Below are 14,484 nucleotides of genomic sequence, written 5' to 3'. Positions count from 1 at the left end.
TCTGCCTCTCTGCCTCTCTGCCTCTCTGCCTCTCTGCCTCTCTGCCTCTCTGCCTCTCTGCCTCTCTGCCTCTCTGCCTCTCTGCCTCTCTGCCTTTCTGCCTCTGCCTCTCTGCCTTTCTGCCTCTGCCTCTCAAGTGCTGGGATTAAAGGCGTGCACCACCACTGCCCAGCTGGTTTTTTTTTTTTTTGGTTTGGTTTGTTTAAAAAAAAAACAAACATTTTATTGACTCTTTATGAGTTTCACAATGGGTACCCCAGTCCTGCTCTTTCCCCTGTCCCCTCATATCTGCCTTTTGACCTTGCATCCTCCCTCCAAAATAAAAAACACAAACAAACAAACAGATAAACAAGAATTAAAAAAAAAAAAAACCATAGAAAGCATCTCATGATGGAAGCTGTAGTGTTGGGGCCGTCTCATGTCTGGGTTCGAGCCTGGGATGCATCTTGGAACTGAAAGAAAAGAGGGAATCTAGGCAGATAGAGAGAGAAATGGAGTCAAGACTGTATTCTGATCAAGACTCAACTTTAATGTCTGTGAACATGCTTTATAAAGAAGAGGGGAGACCCATTCCCAGTCATGCCAAGTTCCTTGTGAAGTTGTCAGATCAGCCTTTTAGCAGGAACCCATGAAAATCACAGTTTGGTGTTAACTCCAGATCTGTTCGGCCTCAGGCAGGTAGCAGGTAGTGGCACATCAAAGGAGAGTGATGAGAAGCAGCACAGCAGATGGCTCCACCTAAGTGGTGGATGGTCTCAGCCAGCCTTGCTAGGCTGGAAGGAGGTTACACTGTAGTTGTCCCACAGTATATCCCTCTGTCCACACCTCTTCACTTGCAAATGTTCATTGCAATGAGTCATTGGTCTGGTTCAAGATCCCTGGCTTTTGTGACATGAATATTGGATCCTTATCAAGATGCCTCTCAAATACCTGTGTCATGGAGAGCCTCCAGCTTTGAAACAGCAGGTCTGGTCCTTTCACGTGTCCCAACTGTTTGCAGATGATAATAGATTTTGGGGTGGGCCAGTTCAGATCCCTGGATCGGGGCCTGGGTGGTAGCTGGGCTGGTCAGCCCTATCCGTGTTACTAGAGTGAGCTGTCTACTGCTCCAGCTAGGCTACCCAATGCTGCTATCAGGAGGAGGCAGTCATCTCTTCTGCTTTCATGCCCTTGGACCAGTCTTACCTGTACCTATACCTCCAGAGCCAGCTCTACTGTGCTACTCAGTCAAGGTACAGGGCCCACTCTCCAAGTGTTGTAGCTGGTGAGAGGCTGGGCCACCGTTTACCACTCTCACACCCTTAGGACTGGCTCACCAGCGCCTTTGCCATCAGGGCCAGCTCCACTGTGTTGTCCATGCTAGGGATAGGGTTAGCTCTTCTGATCTCATGCCCCCAGGGCCAGTTTTCTGGGCTACTGCAGGTGGTGAGAGGGTGTCCGGGAGGGCATCACCTCTGCACCCACACACACCATCTTATTCTCACCCTCTGAGGGCTAGCTCACCTGTGCCCCCTCCACCAAAGCCAGCTCTACTGTGCTGCAACTGCTGAGGGGCAGGGATAGCTTATCAGCTCTCATGACCCCAGGGTCAGTTCTCCCAGCTGCCATATATGGGCCAACTCTTTCTATCTTCAGGGCTAGCTCACTGGTTCCCTAGACCTGGGCCAGCTCTACTATGTCTGCCCAAGCAAAGTGCAGAGCCTGCTGTCCCTAGTCCTGCAGCCTGCAGTCAGTGAGGGGCAGGACCAGCTCACAGGCTGTCATGACCCCCAGGGCCAGCTTTTCCAACTACTGCAGGTGGTGAGGGGCAAGGAGCTCCACTGTGCTACATGGCAAGGCTTAGGGCCCATTCTCCAGAGTGTGACAAGAGATAGGTCCAGCTCTCCAGAGTGCTGTATCCAGTGAAGGATGGGGCCAGTTATACACAGACCCTGGACATTCACATAGTCCCCAGTGGCTGTCCTGACAAGGGACAGCCCCATGTTCTTTAGTGGTAATATGAGCCGCAGACATTGACACTGACCCCTGAAGCTGGTGTAGCCTCAGACTCAGACATGGCCCTGAGCAGCAGCTCAGGCTGGGACCTCAGCATGGCCCCAGGTGATGGGGCCACTCACAACAGGCTACTCCTGTCCACCCTTGAGTCTCCAGTTCCATCTCTCATCACACTGCTTATGCTGCTCCACTTTTCTTTCTCTCACATCTAACCACCACATGCTTGCACATTGTGGTGGTCTCCACTGTTGACATCCTCCAAGCCCAGCTCAGTGGTGAGGTGTGGCAGCAATAGCGTGTTTGTGGCCCATCTGTGTCAAGTGCTGAAGAGAGCAGGTCTGTGGGTGGTATGGTGTTCCACAGGTCTCTGTCTTCCTCCTGCACTGTGCTGCTTGAATTTGATTTGATTTGATTTGATTTGATTTGATTTGATTTGATTTGAGTCCTAGGCATAAGAAATGTTTGACCACCAAGTCATGCATCAAGCTAAGATGAACAAAAGACCACCAACTGCTCTGCCCTGAATGATAATAGGAACACCAGTACCAACAAGGTGTCTATTACCAGGGGATCAATCAGTTTTTAAGTCCTCGAGAAACAAGATTTGTTTTTTCTCCTCTCACTCGTGTATATGTGGATTTGTGTGTAGGGGCTGCATGTGGAGACCTAAGGCTAATATTGGGAGGCAGGGTCCCTCAGTTGACCGCAGAGCTAACCAATAATGCTAGTTTTAGCTAGCCCATTTGTCCCAGGGATCCCTGTCTCTGTCCCCTGAGCACTAATTACAGAAAGGCAATTTGCATGTGGGGATCTGAACTCCCTAATCTTCACACTTCCATGGCAAGCACTTTAACCCCTAAATCATCTCCCCAGATACATTTCTTAATGCTAGCACCTGTATTTTTAATAGATGTTGAGTTAATCGAGTCTTACATTGAGATTATTGCTTTTGTTCTTTGAACAGGGAATATAAGGAAAAAGTATATAAATATAAGTACAGAATCAAGCAAACAAACATTTTTTGGTTTTGGGGTTTTTTTTGTTTTTGTTTTGTTTTGTTTTTGTTTTTGTTTTTTGTTTGTTTGTTTGTTTTTGAGACAGGGTCTCACTATGTAACTCTTCTTTTTGTGGGACTTACTAGATAGATGAGGCTGACCTTGAACTCAAAAATCTACCTACTTCTTAGTCCCAGGTTCTGGGATACAGGAATATACCCATTAAGTAGAAGCTACACCAAAATGTCTTACTTCTTGATTTGGGGAATTGACAGCAATTGTGGGATTCTGTGATTCTGATAATTTCTGTTTCCTGGGATTTGCTTTGTTTGTCTGTCTGTTTGGTTTTGTGGTTTGGGGGTTTGGGGTTGGGTTTTTTTTTTGTTTTTGTTTTTGTTTATTTACCCCTCTTAGTGCTGGGGCCAACATAAAGCCTTGTCTTTGCTAAGTAAGTACTCTGCTACTAATCTAAGTCCCCAATTCTTAATAATGTGTGACTTAAAGTATTGAGGGGCTGCTTAAAGCAAAGAATGCTTAGTTAAAGAGTAATGAGGTAATAGGTGTTTAAGGTAGCACCCTCCACCCCAAATGTGGGACTGTGTTGGTTCTGTGGAGAAGAAAACTAAGAGAAAGAATGTTGCAAGCAGATGCTTAAATCCTGATGTAAGAAGAGGATTGAAATAAGAGCTCAATATCATAAATGAAGGGAATAAATGGCTTGAGATTAGGTTGGAGGCCAGATGATGTAGGGCTTTATAAACTGTTTCAAGAAGTTTGAATTTTATTCTGGGGCTGGTGAGATGGCTCAGCGGTTAAGAACATTGACCACTCTTCCAGAGGTCCTGAGTTCAATTCCCAGCCACCACATGGTGGCTCACAACCATCTGTAATGAGATCTGACACCCTCTTCTGGTGTGTCTGAAGACAGCTACAGTGTACTCATATACATAAAATAATTTTTTTTTAAAAATAAAGTTTTAATTTTATTCTAAGTGAACAGGAAGTCTTGAAAGTGTTTAAAAAAATGACAGCAATAACAACAACAAAAGAACCCAGGGATATGTTGATCTTTTTTGTGTTTCTTTTTAAATTTACATTTATATATTTATATGTAAGGAAGTTTACATACCAAAATGCATGTGTAGATCAGAGGACAATGTGTGGGAACCAGCTTTCTCTTTTTACATGTAGAATCTAAAGATCAAACTACTGTCAGGCTTGGAACAAGTGTCCTTATCAGCTGAGCCATTTCACTAATTCCCTGTTTGTATTTTAAGAGGATAGCCTTTCAGCTTTATGCATCCCAATAAAGCAAAGGAGACTTGAGTTGGGAAGATGTTGAGGCAGTGCAGTGGAAAGAAGAGAGGCAATGTGTGTCTAAGCACTACTTAGACTTCTTGATTATGTTATACACAAGTCAGTTTTTTGTGGCTTTACTAGGCAACTCTCAAGTGGTTTCCTTTGCATACAGGCTTTGTAGTCAAGGGAAGAGCAGGTATGGATGTTTGTCTAAAACACCTTGGCTTATGAGGCAGAGCTCAGCCACCCTGGTCAAGTTCTACTTGCAGTGTAGTGGCTAGGAAGATAGAGACAATGATGGCCTTGACTTAGATGTAAGTGTGGAGTGGGTCACTTCTTTGTCCCTACCCCTGTGACCTTCTCTCCTTTCATTCTCACTGTACTTGTGTGATTGGGCTTGATGTTGTCAAGTGTCATCCTCATCTTGGAATACCTGTGTGTCCTAACATTACTATCATTACTTAATTGATAACCCAGCCCAGATGTATAGGAGATTTTTTTTGGGGGGGGGGTGGTTTTTCAAGACAGGGTTTCTCTGTATAGCCCTGGCTGTCCTGGAACTCACTTTATAGACCAGGCTGGCCTCGAACTCAGAAATCCACCTGCCTCTGCCTCCCAAGTGCTGGGATTAAAGGCGTGTGCCACCATGCCCGGCTAGGAGTAATTTCTTAAAGGATTTCTTTATTTACATATTTTATGTATATGAGTACTCTATTTGCATGTAGGCTTGTATGAATTGAGAGAGAAGGTATTGGATACCATTATGGACAGTTGTGAGATACCACGTGGTTCCTGGGAATTAAACTCAGGACCTCTGGAAGAACAGTCAATGCTCTTAACCACTGAGTCAACTCTCTAGCCCTCAGAAGTAATTTCTTGAACTGAACTTTTAATTATTTGTTTGTTTGAAACAAGGTCTCTCAGTGTAGCCCTGACTGAAGTCTATGAAGACCAGGTTGACCTGGAATTCACAGAGATACCCCCTGCCTCCCTGCCTCCCTACCTCCCTGCCTCCCTGCCTCCCTGCCTCCCTGCCTCCCTGCCTCCCTGCCTCCCTGCCTCCCTGCCCCTTCAGGAACTAAGAAGGGGTCATTATGTTATGGGGATGCAGCAGGGTCTTTGGGTAAGCAAAAGTGGTAGGTAAGATTAAAGTATTTGAATTTCTAGCAAGGCACAGTTGTTCATTCATGCCTTTAATCCCAACACTTGGGAGCCAGAGGTAGGTGAGTTGAGAGCTGAGGGCTGGCCTTGCCTACATCACAAGTTCTAGGCTATCATGGCTACATAGTGAGACACTGTCTCAACAAAAACAAAACAACAACAAAATTTTTAAATTTCTTTTAAAATTCTTTTACAAGGTGAGAGAGCTTATGGAATTTTGGTCCTTAGCAGGCTAGCCTTCTTTGATGGGGAGGGGGATCTTATAATTTCTCCTTTTTTATTATACATTTTCTGTTTTTCTTTTAAAACTCAGCCAGTGTATGCTGACTTTCTGAAGTCTTTAGAGACAGAAAGTGACCAGGGATTATTTGGTGACAGTGATCACTGTGAGCCTCTGAAGGAGGTCCAAATACAAGGAGTTGGCTCTTTAGCTTAAGGCCATGCTGCCTTCTTCAGGGTGGTACCCTGGCCAACGAATTGATGTAACATAAATGGAAAATTGAGTTTCCACACAGGTTAGGAGTTCTGTACTCTTGACCAGAAGTTTTTGCTTAACAAGCTTCTATTTCAACATTCCCCTGCCCTGAAAAGGTTTTCCTAAAATCATGTAGGAACTAGATCAGATATTGAAGTCCCTTTTGGAATCTGGAATCTGGCAAAGATAAGGCTGCCAAGAAGTAGAAGGGCATTTGTTGCTTGTTAGCCAAGAGAGAACCTGGTTACTTTCCTTGAGGGTCTTTTTACCCTAAACTTCCTAGCCAACTTTACCTCCTATTTTCATCATCACCAATCCACAAAGTAACCCTAAATATTGCTACACAATTGGGGCACTGACTGCTTCCAGCTGAATGGGGTTTCAGTATACCAGTCAGTAAATCCCTCCATTGGGTCTATCTAGAAGATCTTTAGGAGTGCATCGTTAGTTCCAGTCAGACAAGAGTTATGTGTAAGGAGAAGGAAGCCCTTGCTGGTGCCTGGAGAGAGAATCGAGGAAGTGGGAAAGGCAACCAGAAGAAGCCAACACAGGATATTGTAATAATTGGGTTTTTTTTAACATTTTATTTATTTTATGAATGTGAGTACACTGTTGATCTCCTCAGACATACCAGAAGAAGGCATCAGATCCCATTGTGAGCACTATGTGGTTGCTGGGAATTGAACTTCCTCTGGAAGAGCAGTCAGTGCTCTTAACCTCTGAGCCATCTCTCTAGCCCATGAATATTTTTAAATGTCCAAGTCAAAGTCCATTAGAATCTCTTGATGGGCTCACAAAATCATTTGTCTCCTCTTTTTCCTTTGGACCCCAAGGCTAGTCTCCACAACAATGGACCCAGGATCTGCTTTCAGGCATTTTGATAGCTGTTGGCTAGAATCATTGAGAAGTTTCTTCCAGATTGATTCTAGAAAGAGAAAAAGAAATTTAGCCATCATTTAATTTTCTGATTAAGAGACTGGTGAGATGACTCAGCGGTTAAGAGCACCAACTGCTCTTCCAAAGGTCCTGAGTTCAAATCCCAGCAACCACATGTTGGCTCACAACCATCCATAACAAAATCTGATGCTCTCTTCTGGATTGTCTGAAGACAGCTACAGTGTACTTACATATAATAAATAAATAAATATTTAAAAAAAAATTTTCTGATTAAAATAATAGTGGGCCTGTCTCCATAGGCTGCAGGTAGATGCAGAAGTGAACCAGGGTCTGAAGTTTTCTGTCTGGGCAACAATTGTTTGTCAAGGAGAAAATCACTAATGAGATATGATTGGCTAAATACCATTACCTATGGATTTACATCTAGTGTTTGGGAAGTGAGCAAGCACCCTTGTACTGGTAGAGAAGACACCAATCAACCAGCCTTCAGTTATACATTCGAAGATCTTGGGTGCTGAGACCATGCAGGTGGCCGTTCAGTTTTCTTTTCCATTCTAGAGAAACACGTAGCTGTCTCAATCTTCATATGTAAGTTCTAATAACATTTCTAATAACATTTTCATTTTTTCATCCTGCTAACATTTTCTTCTATTTACTGATTTTCTTCATACCATAAAGCATAAAAACTAACAAATTTCTGATCTGTCATGAGAATTTTCTTCACGGGAGAAGACTTACCAATGTCATTGACAAACCAGAGTTCATTTTCACTGGAGTTCACCACGAGAGCCAGTAAACTAATTTTATTGGGCTTGCTTATAGCATCTGATTGAGGATTACTACCAGCAGTGTGGTGGCCTGATGGCAGCTATACTGGAAAGGAAGTCTTCACTCTGCGCATGATGGTGTCTCCTTTGTCTTCCTCTGTCTATATATTATTGCTCTTCCCCTCAGGGCCACCGGCAGTCAGGACAGATTTGCATACAACTAGCTGGGAGGAGTGGCTGGATCTTCTCCAGAATTATATTGGATACTCTTCTGTGAAGGACCATAAGTAGTAAACAAGCCTAGCTAAGAGCTTTTCTGAACAGACATTGCTGGTCTGGTTAAGATGCTACTGTTAGCCGGGCATGGTGGCGCACGCCTTTAATCCCAGCACTCGGGAGGCAGAGGCAGGTGGATTTCTGAGTTCGAGGCCAGCCTGGTCTACAGAGTGAGTTCCAGGACAGCCAGGCTGCTAGTGGACGTTGTACATCGTGGTGCGGAGCCTAGTGCGCACCACGATGTACAACGTTCAGGACAGCCAGGGCTATACAGAGAAACCCTGTCTCGAAAAAAAAAAAAAAAAAAAAAGATGCTACTGTTTGGCTTAGAGGATAATGCTGTGGAATGCCACGTTAATAAAAGAAACCCACACTCAATCTTTGTGCTGTGCCTGCCCTGTGATGAAAGCCACCTCTAAGCTACGTGCTGGGCCCCTATGATTTAGGCACCTTTGTGAGTCACAGTTGTGTATAATTCCAGTTCCAGTGGAGCATGCCCTTTTCTGGTCTCCTTAGGTACCAGGCACACATGGTACTCATAGAATAAATGCAGGCAATTGCTCATACGCATAAAGGTTAAGATAAAGAAACTTTAAAACTACTAAAAACAGAAATCTCGAAAAAGTCAATGCTGTGTATCCTCCTAATACTTTTTCTTTTTGTTATCTTCTACTTTGCTGGTCTGTCCCCCAGAGGATGGGTGCAGTACAACTTCTGGGGTTTGCTCCCATATGATCGAAATACTCTGAAGAGCAGAGAAGCAAAAAATACGTGCATTTTTTTTAACCTGTTTGATTTACTAATGTATCACTAAAATAAGTCCCTTTCTTTTGCATTGAATGATCTTTGAGTTAGCCAAGCCAGTATTGGCATGGCACTCTGGGATAAGTTCATCCATTAGCTTGCACTTATTCAATTGAAATACAGAAATCAAGATCCTCAGGGAAATTCAACATATCACACTACAGATAAATCCTGTTTCCATTTTTTTTCAAATAGCAAATTGAAATTTTATATGGAGATAAGTGACACTGTTATGGACTGTAGTTTGTGCTGAGGATAAGAGGAGCCTTCATCCATTGGGTCCATGTCCCGTGACTCTTGGAAACTAGCATCAGACATCTTTGTGGGCTGCCCATGGATAGGTATTAAACCAAATTACTTTAGAAAACATATTTTAGTTAAATTTGAAAAATAATACATAAACATTTTGAAATTACAAAGAAGAAATAGAATATTCAAATTATTCAGAATCTCATTTTCATTGCTCTGTCTTGAATAATGTGCTTTAAAAATTCATTTTATTGTATATCCCAGTTTAACAAAAAATATGCTGCTTTAAACTGAATGTGGTAGCTTATACCACGTGCACTTCATCACATACACACAAGTAACAATAATGCTGATGAAAAGTTTTGAAAGAATTCATGAGAACCTTGATTTAGAAAATCCTGGGTGAGTGCCGGGTGGTGGTGGCGGTGCACGCCTTTAATCCCAGCACTTGGGAGGCAGAGGCAGGCAGATCTCTGAGTTCGAGGCCAGCCTGGTCTACAGAGTGAGTTCCAGGACAGCCAGGGCTACACAGAGAAACCCTGTCTTGGGGAGAAAAAAAAAAAGAAGAAGATGTCCTCTTTATAAATATATAAATGGCCAGATAAGTGGTTTACGTGAATAGACATGAGCATGCACACACACACACACACACACACACACATGTATGTATGTGTATATATTTGGTGTTTTCTTCTTTGAGCCATGGACTCTGAAGGAACCGCCATTATAAATCCTTTTAAAGGATCTTCTTTAGAGGAACGTGCCTGGATTGCTCTTGGCTCACACTAGTTTTTTTTCCTTTGTGGTTTAGCTTCTAACATCCGTGTTTGACAATAGCATCAAGACCTTTGGAGTAATTGAGAGTGACCCGTTTGACTGGGAGAAGAGTGGAACTGACGGCTCCCTGACAACCACCACCACCTCTGCCACCCCTCAGCTGCACACCCGCCTGACCCCTGCTGCTATCGGGTATGTCCTGCACAGCTCACAGAGTGGTACTTTTCTGAATGCAAGAACTTCCTTAGTCTGCTCTGAATCCCTCAACTGAAACATTCCCTTGAGTTACTCTTTCCCTCACTTCTGCTTTTGAGTTACTTAATTCAGGAAATACCTTCTGTGAAATGGGAGTTTAGAGCTAATGTGACTTGTTGCTCTCACAGTACAGTAGGTAGAGGGAACAACTTATATATATATGTAATATATATATGAATCTGGAAAGAATGATTTATAATTATTCTTTTTTTTTAAAGATTTATTTATTTATTATATGTAAGTACACTGTAGCTGTCTTCAGACACTCCAGAAGAGGGAGTCAGATCTTGTTACGTTTGGTTGTGAGCCACCATGTGGTTGCTGGAATTTGAACTCCTGACCTTCGGAAGAGCAGTCGGGTGCTCTTACCCACTGAGCCATCTCACCAGCCCTTATAATTATTCTTTTTATTTTTATGTTTAATTATGTTACTTATTTACTTTTATAAATCATTACTAACTTTATCATCTTTCTTGTCTGTCTATCTATTTTTGGTTTTTTAAAATAGATTTTCTCTGTGTAGCCCTGGCTGTCCAGGAATTTAATCCATAGACGAGGCTGGCCTTGAACTCAAAGATCTGCCTGCCTCTGCCTTCCTAACGCTGGGATTAAAGGTGTGCGCCACCACCTCACAGCATAGTCTTAGTGATTTCTAACTGTACAGTGCTTAAACTCGACTATATTGTTATTGTCTGGTGCCTGTGGAGTCTAGACGAGGGTATCATATCCCCTGGAACTGGAGTTACAGATGGATGTGAGCCACCATGTGGGTGCTGGGAACCAAACCTGAGTCTTCAGCAACATCAGCAAGTGCTCTTAACCTTTGAGCCATCTCTGCAGCCCCTGCTTTCTCTCTTTTCCATCTTTTTTCTTCTCATCTTCCCTTCCTTCCCTTTGGTTCATAGGTGTTAGGGATGACTGCAGGGCCTTGGGATATGCTGGCCAAGCGCTGTACCAACTCCTACCCTACCCTTTAGTGCTCATATTCCTGAACATGCCATTATTTGCTTGGTGAGGAATTGTTTCTCTCCTTTTGTCAAACTCTAGATTAAGAGAGTTTAGGAAGCCGGGCGGTGGTGGCGCACGCCTTTAATCCCAGCACTTGGGAGGCAGGGGCAGGTGAATTTCTGAGTTCGAGGCCAGCCTGGTCTACAGAGTGAGTTCCAGGACAGCCAGGACTACACAGAGAAACCTTGTCTCAAAAAACAAACAAGGGCTGGTGAGATGGCTCAGTGGGTAAGAGCACCCGACTGCTCTTCCAAAGGTCCTGAGTTCAAATTCCAGCAACCACATGGTGGCTCACAACCATCCATAACGAGATCTGACTCCCTCTTCTGGAGTGTCTGAAGACAGCTACAGTGTACTTACATATAATAAATAAATAAATCTTTAAAAACAAACAAACAAAACAAAACAATATGGAAGGAGTGAAAACTAAGGAATTAACTACAAAGGAGAACTGTATCATGAGGAAGAGAAGCTGTATGGAAAAGACAGGGATGAGTCCCCTGAAGTATGTGATATTGTAGAACAGGTGAGGAAAGCTGGGGACAGATGACTTTATTTCCTGAGGAGTAGAAAGGGGAAATATGAAGTGGAACTATTATAGGAGAATGATGGCTGTAAGGGGAGAGTTTGGAACATTGAGGGATCAAAGAATGAATTTTCTAGATTGTTTACCTAGAGTATTGATAAAGAGATCATTGAACATTGACCACTTAGGCAGAGGTAGAGGCAGGGCAGGAAACTAGAACAAGACAATTTATGCTCGAGCACATTGTTGCCTTGGGAGTACTTCAGAGTGGTTGCCTGAGAAGGTTTCCTCTCTTTTGATTGATTGTATGTTTTGTTGTTACTGTTTTGGGGGTTTTGTTAGTTTGTTTTGTTTTGTTTTGTTTGGAGACAGGGTCTTGTTATATCTGTCTGACTTGATTAGAACTTGCTTTTAGACCAGACTAGCCTTGAACTCACACAGATCCACTTGCCTCTGCCTCCTAAGTACAGAGTCTAAAGGTGTGCCTGACAAGGTTATCTATTTTGCTGTTCACAGTAACAGCATATGTCAAGACAGTCCCCTAAAGACTTCTTTTCCTATGTTTAGGTATTCCAGGTTACTTGTTAGAAGTTTCTTTGTTTGCTAAATCTTGTGTTCAGCCAGAAATATCTTTTTTTCTTTCCTTTTTAAAAAATATTTATTTTTATTTCTTTTATGTATATGAGTACACTGTTGCTGTCTTCAGACACACCAGAAGAGAGCATCAGATCTCATTACAGATGGTTGTGAGCCACCATGTGGTTGCTGGGAATTGAACTCAGGACCCCTGGAAGAGCAGTCAGTGCTTTTAACTGCTGAACCATCTCTCTAGCTCAGAAATATTTTTTAAACACTAGTATTTATGGAACATAAAGTTATCAGAGGCCTTTTGAGTCTAGTAACTGACTGATGACCAAAAAGTAAAAGGCTGTCATGGACTAGCAGGCTGAGTGATGTCAACTATATAAATAGGACCTGGAATTCATTCAAAGGAAATATATATAGCTATGCATAATAGCACACTCCTGTCATCCCAGGATTTGGAAAGAGCTCTACTCAATCCCAGTATGGGATCAAAGTAAGACTGTCTCTCGAAAGAAAGGAAAACAGGAGTGTTTAGACAAATACCTATCCCTATTTTGTATTTTTCTCATGTAGAACTATATGAATTCTGTAATTTCAGAATTTCTAGTTTCCCCCAAGGGGAAACTCAAGGGTTTTCTCCTCCTTTGTTGCCTGAGGGAGGCCTTACACCTGGTAGGAGCTTAGTGACCTCAGTAGTGAGAAGACAGTGAGTGCACAGTGCTCTTCCTCTTGGGCTTTCTTTCGTCTTATTGGTTGTTTGCCAGTTGGTTTGATTTTCATTTCTGTTTTTGTAGGGTTTTTTTTAACTGTGTAGGAATCACATCCTTTTATAGTTTTATTTTTAATTTATTTATTTACTATATGTACACTGTAGCTGTCTTCAGACACCCCAAAAGATCTCATTACGGATTTTTGTGAGCCACCATGCGGTTACTGGGATTTGAACTCACAACCTTTGGAAGAGCAGTTGGAGCTCTTAACCGCTGAGCCATTTCTCCAGCCCACCCCCTTTTTTAATAGTTTTACCACATCCTTAAAAAAAAAAAAAAAAGATTTATTATGTATACAGTGTTCTGCCTGCATATATGCAGGCAAGCCAGAAGAGGGTACCAGACCATACATGGTCACAAGCCACTATGTGGTTGCTGGGAATTGAACTCGGGACCTCTGGAAGAACAGCCCTTGCTCTTAACCTCTGAGCCATCTCTCCAGCCCTTGTTTTGTTTTATTTTGTTTTGTTTAAGAGAGAGAAAAAGAACATAAAATGCAGTTGTACAAAGATTGGGGATTGAGTTCCAAGAGGTGAAAATAATCAAAATACATTGAATGAAATAAAATAAACAGTGGTACACATTTCATACTAAAAAGTCACCTGACCCCTATTTATTTACTAATAACACTTAGTACTTCCCTATAATTGTTTTTATTATTGGCAAAAATGCCAAATTATTTTATTTTATTTTATTTTATTGATGAGAGCTTCATGGAAAATAGAACAGATGTTTCAGGCTTTTAAAGTAATTGTTAGCCAAGGTGGTGGTACACACACTCAGAAGGCAGAGACAGGAAGATCTCTGTGGGTTCAAGGCCAGCCTGGTCTACAAAGCAAGTTCCAGGACAGCATGGTTTACACAGAGAAACCCTGTCTTGAAAAACAAACAGACAAACAAACAAAAAAGTGATTGTCAAATCAGTGAGTTGTATTAAGATTTGCATTGACAATCATATTCAAATTTTTAACTTCTCCCAGTTTAAAAAAATGTTTCCTTTTCAGTATTAACATAAAATTAGTGTTAAAAGAGTTTTAGGTTTTATTTAACTCTTAATTATGTATAGACTTATCACTTAGAGACGAAAATGTAGTATAGTCTTTTTTTTGTTTTTTTTGTTTTTTTTTTGAGACAGGGTTTCTCTGTATAGCCCTGGCTGTCCTGGAACTCACTCTGTAGACCAGGCTGGCCTTGAACTCAGAAATCCTCCTGCCTCTGCCTCCCGAGTGCTGGGATTAAAGGCGTGCACCACCACGCCCAGCTCATAGTATAGTCTTATGGTAACTCTTTATCCTGGTCTTTGGAAGTTTACTGGTTTGCTCTCCTAACTTTTCAGAATTGCAAATGCCACCCCCATCCCAGGAGACTTGCTTCGAGAAAATACAGATGAAGTGTTTCCAGATGAACAGCTTAGTGATGGGGAGAACGGAATCCCTGCTGGTGCATCACCAGATAAATTGCCTGGATCTCTGGGGCACCCACGCCCTCAGGAGAAGGATGTCTGGGAAGAGATGGATATCAACAAGAACAAGATAAAGCTGGGAATTTGTAAAGTGTGTATTTCTTACATACGAAGTAATCTTTTTCTGTATACTTACTACTCTTCTCTTACTGATAGTTGAGACAGGGAGGAAGGAAAGAGGGG

The 14,484-nt window shown here is 42.4% G+C and overlaps 1 protein-coding gene across 7 annotated transcripts in view; it reads left to right on the top strand.

Moving 5' to 3' along the window:
• Positions 1 to 14,484, top strand: part of Ttbk2 (tau tubulin kinase 2) — a 121,126-nt gene that overhangs the window by 86,239 nt on the left and 20,403 nt on the right. For all 7 annotated transcript variants that reach the window (XM_021155969.2, XM_021155967.2, XM_029470485.1 and 4 more), the window contains 2 exons: positions 9,730 to 9,887; positions 14,176 to 14,392. In XM_021155969.2, the coding sequence (XP_021011628.1) occupies positions 9,730 to 9,887; positions 14,176 to 14,392 (375 nt within the window). The remainder of the gene's footprint in view (positions 1 to 9,729; positions 9,888 to 14,175; positions 14,393 to 14,484) is intronic.

This window comes from Mus caroli, chromosome 2 (genome assembly GCF_900094665.2).
Source record: "Mus caroli chromosome 2, CAROLI_EIJ_v1.1, whole genome shotgun sequence".
NCBI lineage: Eukaryota > Metazoa > Chordata > Mammalia > Rodentia > Muridae > Mus > Mus caroli.
Note: the sequence above shows the minus strand (reverse complement) of the source record. Positions and strands in the feature narration are given on the sequence as shown.